At 54.7% G+C, this 9684-nt stretch overlaps 1 protein-coding gene across 1 annotated transcript in view; it reads right to left on the bottom strand.

Moving 5' to 3' along the window:
• Positions 1–595: 595 nt before the first annotated feature.
• NTN3 (netrin 3) overlaps positions 596–9684 on the bottom strand; it is a 34087-nt gene continuing 24998 nt past the window's right edge. Inside the window, 7 exon segments of the mRNA XM_054081064.1 lie at positions 596–833; positions 835–895; positions 897–936; positions 1200–1218; positions 1220–1275; positions 7151–7204; positions 8228–8377. Coding sequence (XP_053937039.1) covers positions 609–833; positions 835–895; positions 897–936; positions 1200–1218; positions 1220–1275; positions 7151–7204; positions 8228–8377 — 605 coding nt within the window. The 3' untranslated portion in view covers positions 596–608.

Below are 9684 nucleotides of genomic sequence, written 5' to 3'. Positions count from 1 at the left end.
ATCCAGGCTTACAAAAGTTCGTTTGTTCTTCCTGGTGGAGTCCTGGACTGTTTCCTCCAGTATGGGATGGTTTCCACTGAGCCTGCTCGCATGCACACAGGATGAAGGGCAGGAAGACTTTGTCTTCCTGTTCCTACTGGCAAAGAGAAGGGCATGAGAGGGTCTGACAGCAGCACATTTTCAGAGAGTGAGGAAGAGGCAGGTCCCAAACACTGGAGCCGGGAACTGTCATTCAGATGTCAACACCAGGGCAGAAGTAGACTTTGCGAAAGGGAAAAAGAAAAGCCTAGAAAATAGTGCTGTGACAGGATGCCCAGAGCAGGACACCAAACCTCCTTCAAGCTCCTTCAGGGCTACAGACACCTGTGGGATCTCGCTCCCATTTGCTCCTCATTAAAGGTTTGTCATTACTGCAATTATTTTTAATACACGTAGAGACAAAGACCCATATGCACATCCACTCACACACAAGGAAAACCATTGCCAAAATATACACTATAGACAGAAGAGGTCCGGTTTACACTATATGTATGTACGAGTCTCTGGGTGCGTCTGGCAGCACACAGTCAGTCTGGGGCTGAGCGTGGATGGGATGGGTGGAGAACCCCTCAGGGCTTCACACATTTCCCCTTCTTCTCCCGCCGCTGCAGTTTCCGAAGGCGGCGTGTCCAGGCGTCCCTCCACTGGATGACTAGGCTGTTCTTGTCAGCCATCAGTCCTGGTCGGTCAGTGGAGTTTTCACTGATTCCCATGACCAAGTATTTCTTGCTGATCTGGATCTTGGGGCATTTGCAGGACAGGTCTTTCAGGTGGATCCACAAGAGTTAGTCACCAACGCTTGACCCGCTCATCACGGCACTTGTAGACGGAAAGGATGTTGATGGTGAACTTGCCCAGTTCCCACTGTCTCCATTTCCAGGATGTTCACCTGGACCACTGAGGGAAAAGAGGGAGGGACGGTGATGGGGGATGCTTTGCCTTGCTCCCCAGAGGAAGGCTTTTGGCAATGGGCACTGCCATGTCCCCAGAAGTCCCATCTGCCTCATCCATACACACCCTTTGGGAGGGGCTGATGTGGGGATCTCTCTTTACACTGGGCGCTCCCATCTCCTGGACATCTGCATCTCCCCCACCCAGCCAGGTCTCAACTGTCTCTGAGGCAAAGCCCAGCATGGCCCTGGGAGGGAGCCGATCCTTACCATAGTCCTTCCTGCAGTATTCTGGTCATGTTAATCTTGTAGTTTCCCTTGGCTGGCTTGCAGTAGGAGTCACAGTCTGCGGAGAAAGAACAAAGGGTTGAACACGGAGACTCAAACAAGTGGGGTTTTGTCCCATGGCAAGGAAAGAGGGAACAGTGTGGAAGGGACAGTAGCAAGATGTTGCCTGGCAGAACATGTTGTGGGTATTCCACAACCCAGCACCCTCCAGAAGGCTGGGCTGCTGCTGGGGATGGGGGTCGGCAAGTCCAGTTGCTCTTCTGGCAGCTCACAGGGGCTGGGCGCTCAAAGCTCAGCACAAACTCTGACACCACATCATCTGGGAAGAGAAATCAAAGTAGCTTTGTGCCCACTGAGAAGACTGTGTCATAGAATTTAGAATCATAGAATCATAGAATCATAGAACGACTAGGTTGGAAGGGACCCACTGGGTCATCAAGTCCAACCATTGGTGTCCTGCAGGAGAAATCAGCATGGGGGGAGGGGGGCAGAGGCAGCCTAGGGACTCTTTGCTGGGGTGCAAAAAGGGGGGACAGGAGAAACATAGGTGAAGTGATGGTGCCCCCCCTGGAGATCGGGTATGGGCCATGGCCAGGGAGAGACAACCAGAACAGATCTAGCTCTTCAAACCTGGGTGAGGTGAGGTGAGGAAGAGGGGACTCAGTACTGACCCCACCATCGGCCCCACAGGAAGAAGACTCAAAGGAAGGTCTGACCTCAGACCAAGGGGGTCACGATCCTCAGGGGCGACTCAGCCCTCAGGGTCCAGGGGCGTGGGAAGTGTCCTCGTGGGGCAGCCTCTGCAGAAACCTGCACCTTGTCCATGTTCCAGAAGTGGGGAGGGGGACCAAGGCCAGGGGGAGCAGGTGGGTGAGAGAAGCAGATCTGCTCTGCCAGGTCGCTCCTGCTGCCTGGGCATCACCTGCTCAGGGATCAGAATGGCTGTGGAGGCCACTAGGCTGTCCTCCACCCCATGCAGCACCCCTCCCTGCTGTCCCCCAGCTCCAGGCTAGGCTCATGTCCTCAAGGAGCCTTTATTCTGTGCATTTCTAAAGACCATAGATTTGCATCTCAAGCAGAGGGAGGGCAGGGGAAGCCTCTTTCCTTCTCCCCAAAGGCTTTGATCCCAACAATCACCCGAAGCAGCCCCTTCTCCTCCTTTCTTTCCCCCTGCCATCCTCCTTTGAACATCTCAATTTGTCTCTTTCTAAATGGCATGTTTTTTTCTAAGCCCATCTTTCTTCTTTTCTCTCCCTCTTGCAGGTTCTCTCTCTGCTTTGGCCCCACATCCCAGGACAGAGCCAGCAGTCCCTGAAGTTGTCTTTGTTTGGGGGTTGCCACAGCGATCACTGGGGATGAAGGCGAGGGTTTGAGGGAAGATGGGGAATAACAGCATCCAGTGCCAAGGGAAGGAGGAGAAAAGAGAAGAGAAAGAAACCCAGGAGCACAAATTCACCCTGAGCTCTGCCACTCTCCTTTCTCCCTGGCACCTTTTTTTTAGGGGACTTTGTGCTGCCTGTTCCAAATTTGTTCTCGACAGAAGCAGCGCAGCACGAAGCTAATTCTTGGCAGAGGGGTGTGAGCCCTGATTCTAGGCTCCATACCCACCTCGGCCGGCACTGGCACAGTGCCTCTGGCCCCAGCTGCAAAACCCATGGGCGGGTGGCGGCTGCGGAGGGGGTGGGCTGCTGAGTGTCCTTGAAACACTCAGCTGTGGCACTGAAGGTGTCCCATCCATTGCATCCTTGGGATATGCTACAGCCCATCCCTGTCACTGCTGCATTGCTGGATACACTACAGTCCATCCTGGTCAGGATGGCTGCATCACCCCAAGGTTCAGGTGACAGGTCTGCATGCCCAGGCAGCGTCTGTGCTGCCACAGGTGCCAGCGCATGGGATGGACGGGATGAAAGCCCTGGGCGATGCCACATGCACACAGGAGGAGGAAGATGCACCCAGTGTGCACCTGGCACAGGCATCTCCAGTGCTGTGGGGAGCACACGGGTGGGAGGCAGCAGGTTCACACATCTGGTTCACCTCTCTTTGCTGAAAAAAAAGGAATATTTTGTTTTAAGAGAGACGTAACTTAATTAGGTGTTATGGCTGCACAGCTTTTACTGCTGACTTTGAATTCCTTTCAAGCCCTGTTTTGTGCTTCGTTGAGTTTCGTTAATTCTGTTAATGGGGAGCAGAGATTTTTTTTCCCACTAAGTGGAAAATATTTTAAGATAATAATAATAAAAATTACTAGGAGTGGACACAGGACGTTTCCCGGCTAAGCCATTTCCCAGCTTGGGCAGGAAGACCCAATGACTCCAGAGGGTCAGAAAGGCAGAAGAATCTGGGAAGAGCAATGCAGAGGATGGCAACTTCAGTGAAAATCCTGGCTTCACTGCGGCCAGGATCCGTGCAGGGAGGAGGATGGGGAGAGGGGAAAGCCCAGCACCTGAGCACCGTGGCCCTAAACAATGTGCCCCTGTTCCTGCAGGCCGGCACCTGCTGCCAGTGGCAGGGAGGGAGCGGGGAACTGGGGGAGAAGAGGATGGGAGGCTGCTAGGGTGGGGAGGATGGGGGGACATTGAGGGGCTGGGTGCCCTGCTCACAAGGGACCTGGGGGCTCCAGTGGCATGGGGTTCAGGCAGAGGAATGTGGGATACAGGAAGAGGTGCGTGGGGTGCAGGGAGAGGGTTGTGGGGTGCAGGCAGAGGGATGTGGGGTGCAGGCAGAGGGATGCAGGGTGCAGGCAGAGGGTTGTGGGGTGCAGGGTGAAAGGTGTGGGGTGCAGGCAGAGAGGTGTGAGGTACATGCAGAGGGATGTGGGGTGCAGGGAAAGGGCCATGGGCACAAAGAGTGGGACATGGGATGCAGGGAGAGGTGTATGGGGTGCAGGGAGGCAGGCATGGGGTGCAGGCAGAGGGGCATGGAGTGCAGGCAGAGAGGCACAGGGTGCAGGCAGAGTGACATGGAATGCAGGCAAAGACAGGTGGCTCTGCTGTGGCTAGCCCGGCCAAGGCACAAGCACACTGGAGGCGGGCATCCCAGGCAGATTGAGGCAAGGCAGCATGATCTACCCCATCTCCAATCGCTGCCAGCACAGGGTGCAGCAGGACCCCAGCTGGGTCCCCTGCTCCCCCAGCGCACGCTCCAGGCAGAGGCAGATTACTTTGCATTAAAGACATTTGAGCTAGAAGCCAGAAATCTTAAACCAACAAACCTACAGATAAAACTAGTGGCAGTTTAAGGCAGACCTGCTCTAGTAAAACAAAGTAAACACCCAGTGAGTGCCAGTTATTTTTATGCAGCTGAAAATATCAGACATCACTCTACGACTGTTCTATTTATAAAGCACTGGAGGGGAGTCACCTTGATTAACTCTTCTCCATGTGTCACACTCTGTTTGCAATAAACCCATCCAAATCCCCCTTTCCCTCCACCCAGTTTGCCCTTTTCCCAATGCCTGCCTGTTCCCAGCTCTCTTTCCAGCAGCCGGCAGGACCGACAGAAGCAGAGGTGGCAGTGGTTTGCCCTGTCATGCGCAGCCTCCCAGGAGCGTTACCATCACAGATAGCTCTGTTCTTACAGCCAGTCCATCATGCAAGACATGTGCTGCACAGAGGACAGTTTCTCCTCCACCCTCACAGCATGGAGCAAAACATCTGCCAGATCCATGCGGGGCTGCTGGCCTCAGGCCCTGATCACAACTCCCATTTCTCGCAGTCTCCACAGAGCAGGGCTGAGGGGCCCGAAATGGTGGGTCTGGGTGTGCACTGGGCTGAGCAGCATTCCCAGCTCCTGCATTCCTACATGGGTTCCCTGTGTGCACAGGCCAGCACTGCGCCATGCCCACCAAGGGAATGGCAGGAAGACGCCAGGGGAGTGTTCGGTTGGACATTAGAAAGTTCTTCACCAAGAGGATGGTGGAACCCTGGAACAACTCCCAGGGAAACAGTCATGGTGCCAAGCCTGACAATATTCCAGAAGTGTTTGGCCATGGCCCTCAGCCCCACAGTGTCAATGTTGGGGGGTCCTGTGCAGGGAAAGGAGATGGACTCGATGGTCCTTGTGGGGCCCTTTCAACTCAGGACATGCCATGCTCCTCCATCCCCAACCCCATCGCCATCCCTACACTTAAGTCCTGCCATCACTCCGTATCTTCAACATCTCTTATCCCTGTCCCCCTTCTACAGCCATCATGCACGCGGCCGTGGGCACCACGCTGGAAAACTTTCCCAAAAGGCTGGGGAATATTTCCCAGGCATGCATGAGCCCGGAAAGGGCTACTGGCATTTTCCATCCCTGAGGCAAGGTGGCAGTGGGAAGGAGAGATAAGGAGAAGGGATCACATAAGGCACTGGGTGGCCCACTAGTGTGTAGCTTTCCTGGATGGACATACCCTATGAAGAGAGCACGGGAAGCTCCTCACTAATGATGGATGTGGTGAGCTGAAGGGGCCTCTGCTCTCTTCCCAGGACCCATGTACATGGGATGTAGTGAAGGATGGTGCAGATATTTATTCCACAATGCTGGCATGTGGGAAAAGACAAGGAATTGGGGGACAGCAGGTTGAAGGGTGGCCTGGGGAAGAAAGGGGCTTCTTTTTTATCCCTAGTTTGCTCCCTGCCTTGACCTGGCTTGGATCCTTTCAGAGGGATAGAGGTGGGATAGCTAGGAACAGCCACGCTACAGTGCCATTGGGAGCGTGGCAGGAGAGAAAAGCCCTGCTCTGGTGGCCTCTGATGCACTGCCATGTGTGCCTATGGAGACCTTGCTGCGCTGCCAACCCGCACCCCATCTCTGGGGACCACATAGGCCACAAAGGTGCCAGGAAGATGAATGAGATGGCAGAAATGTGTCTGATGGAAGAGAGATGGTTGGGGAGGGCATGTAAACCTGATGCTTCACCCTGCCAGGCTGCATCCTGCAGCGGCAGGGAGGGCTGAGCAGGGGTGCAGGACCCAAAGGCCAGCACTCCACAGTGTGGTGCTACAGGCATGTGCCAGGCCAGGGCAGGAGCTGAGGGCACCTTGGTGGGCACTGGGCCGTGGCTAGGCTGGAATAGGGACCCTAACCCAGCAGTGCAAACCAGCACCCCCGCACCCACCAGCACCTAGTCCCAGCCCAGCCCTCTGCAAGAATGCGAGCAAACAAGAGCATGCATGGAGATGCAAGCCCTGCTGCTCCAGCCTGGGAGCCAAGGTGGCTCTTGAGGAGCAATAAGGACAGGAGGAGAAATTCCTCCCTCACACACACAAAGCCTGCATCCCTCTTGCACTGGGCAATGGCAGTAGTGACATCGATTGTCCTGTGGTCCCATCATTCCGTGGTCCCACAGAGTTGGGATGAGCAGCTCAGACTCAGCTGTTCTACTCCTTGGGACCTGGACAGTGCAAGCCCCGTGTCACCTGTGTCCCAGGGAAGACCTGGCAGCTCATGCCCTGGCACAGTGTCTCCTGAGCCTCCCTGCAGCCGGCAGCCAGCCAGATCCCACCGCCTCAGCACTGTTCAGAATCACGGCACCACAGAGGCAAAGGGCACCGAGGAGAAACCTCTTGCACTGGCACCCATGAAAAGAGATCAAAAAAAGCCAGGGCCCAAGCCCCTACTGAGCCGCAGGGGCCGCATGGCACAAACCCTGCCATAATCTCCTGAGGCCCCAGTGCACTGCATCCCTACATTCGTCCTTGGATGGTATGGAGTGACCCTTTCCCTGAGAAAGTCCCCTCAAGCTTTGTTGGCCTTTTTCCTTGGAAGCGTAGGATTTCAAACCTTAGCCTTTTGGTTTTTGCCAAAATTATTTGCCAAAATTTTTCACCATTAATCTTTTCACCAAAGGGTTTGATCGGGTTCAGCCTAGCAGAGAGAGTGAAGATGGAATGCGACATTCCTGGGCAGGGCCAGGCCCATGGGCTTGGCCCAGAATTCAGATCACTTACCTGCAGGCGCTTCCGTGCTGGTGACCAGGGAGGTGGGGTTAATGGCAGGGATCTCTGGAAGAGAAAGGGAGAAATGTCTTAAGGAAAGGGCCCTCCAGCTCTAGGGGTGATACTGGGCAAAAACAGGGTGCAGAGGTGATTTTGTGGATCATCTCAGGCAGCTCTTATGAAAGACAATGAGATGAGTCACAGAATCATGGAATCACTTGGTTGGAAAAGACCTTTGAGATCATCGAGTCCAGCCGTACCTATGGTGAGTCTGACCTGAATATTGCATAGATCCAGAGACGCTCAAACTGAGCTCAGTAAATTGGGACAGGCTGAGATGCTGCAACCCCCAAGAGACCTAAGGTGCTGCTCTGGAAGACACACTTCAGGGACAGATGCTCCTTAGATTCTCAAGCTCACCTAAACTCAGATGCTTGCCTGATCTGAGTGTGCTCCAGACTGTGCAGCACAAGGACAAGTGTGGATGAAGACAAGACTTTCCCTACACTCCTGGAGACAAACTGTGGGGAAAATTCTGTCCTAGCCCCAAATATGGGGAAGAACAGAGGGAGAGGAGACAACACTGCTACCTCACCCCCATTGCCACTGCTCTAGCAGTGCCAGCAGATGCTGCAGGGTTTGGGATGTTGTTCGTCTGTTGCCTGGGTCAAATTCACACCTACTGCAACAACAAATGCGATTTTACAGCAACCGCAGGATCTGGCCTTGCCCCAGACCTGACCATGTCCAGGGCTCAGCCAGGTGAGGGGAGCACCTTGCTGCAGCTGAAGATGTGACTCGGCAGAGCTGTTTCAGCCCCTGGAAGCCATAACCCAAGGGGTCTTTCAGAGCCTCCTGCGCTGGGGAAGGTGAAGCAAGGGTGCCACTAGAAGTTGACCCAGCTGTCCTAAGTCTACCACCTCCTGGAAGACATCCATAAGGACAGACTCCTTCTCACTCTCCCATGCACCACAAGCTGCCTACAAGTGGGTGGGCCATGGAGAGGCACCAGGCAGACCTAGACCAAGGAGAGCATCCCCCGAGGCCGGTGGGGTCCTTGTGCACAGGGCAGGCTGCAGTGGCACTCACTGATGCAGGGGGCCACTGGTGAGCGGCTCTGTTGGTAGCCCTTGGCACAGCGGTTGCAGGTAAGTCCGGTCACGCCGTCCTTGCATGGGCACTGCCCCGTTGTCTGGTTGCAGGTCTTGCCGGCTGCGCCAACAGGGTGGCAGTCGCAAGCTGGTTGGAGAGAGAGAAAAGCTTTGATGAGAGGTAATGTGCACCATAAACCCCACATTGGACACAACATGCCATGCGCAAAGAGGTGAGCCCTTCCTGCACACCACTGGGACGAGCTCCAGAGTGTGGCTCCATTGTTCTGCAAGCCATACGAGCAAGAGGATGAGCAGATGCAGCCTCTGCTGAGGTCCAGACACTAGGGGAATGTTTTCTCCGTGCCCACTTTGCCAGCAGCTGCTCTGAGTACAGCCCAGAACACACACAGGCAGGAACACACACAGACAGGAGGAGGCATTTCCACAGGCAGCACCATACCTGCTGTCAGCCTCGTCCTTTGCAAGCAAAGGGAGTGGGACTCACACAAGGCCATGCAAACGCTGGCTAGGGTGGGACTAGGGGCACTGCAGGGACAGAAAGAGGACAGATACATGCTCAGGTCTGCTCTTCCCCCAACTCAGCCCCAGCGCAATGTTCTGTCACAGCAGTAAAAGGCATTTCCTCCACTCCCTTCCTCACTTCTGAGCATTCCAGCCCACGAAGCTGAACCAACACTGAGCTTTTACACAAATTTGGCCTCGTCTTGGTTTTAAGATAGTGTGAAGTAGGTCTTCTCAATGCTTCCCAAGCTCATGAGCCTCAGTGTCCATTCTGCCTCCTGCCGAGTCTGGCCAAAGGATGCCCCCATGCCTTTCTACCACAGTCTCTCCAGGTACAAGCTACACCTGAGGTAGAGAGAAGATATTCTTCACCCTCAGAATAGACCCAAAGTGGCTCTCCATCACACCACAGTGGATGACGGACCCACCAAGAGCAGTCTACGTGGAGGGATGCAGGAAGGAGATGCTGACTCAGGAGAGGACCTTCTCATCTGCCTGCCCAGGGCTGGGTTGGCTGTGAGCTGGAGGAGGTTATCTTGGCCTCCATCAGTGTAAGAGTTGAACGTGATTCCAAAGCAAAACAAAAACATCTCCCTTGCCTGCCCCCACAGCCCCCCGATGTTATCGTTTCCCTAATTTTCACCAGATGGGACTGGTGGGAGCACCATGGCACTGCTCCTCAGGCCCCCTCCCACACAGCCAGAAACCAGAGCGAGCAGCCTCTAATGGGGACCAGATGCTTCATCCTTATCAGATCTTGGCTGGGACTGGAAGCGGACACCTTTCTGACAAGGATATTTTGGGGACTCAGCTGTGATAACAAATGGCAGTGAGTGAGGGAGTCTTGGCATGATGCAGTGCCATTGGAAACACAGGGTCTTTCTTCCGTCACAACAGGCTTGCCTGGGCGGGCAGCTCTCCCCAGCCAGT

This window comes from Cuculus canorus, chromosome 15, assembly GCF_017976375.1.
Source record: "Cuculus canorus isolate bCucCan1 chromosome 15, bCucCan1.pri, whole genome shotgun sequence".
NCBI classification, from domain to species: domain Eukaryota; kingdom Metazoa; phylum Chordata; class Aves; order Cuculiformes; family Cuculidae; genus Cuculus; species Cuculus canorus.
This window is presented reverse-complemented; position numbering and strand designations above follow the sequence as displayed.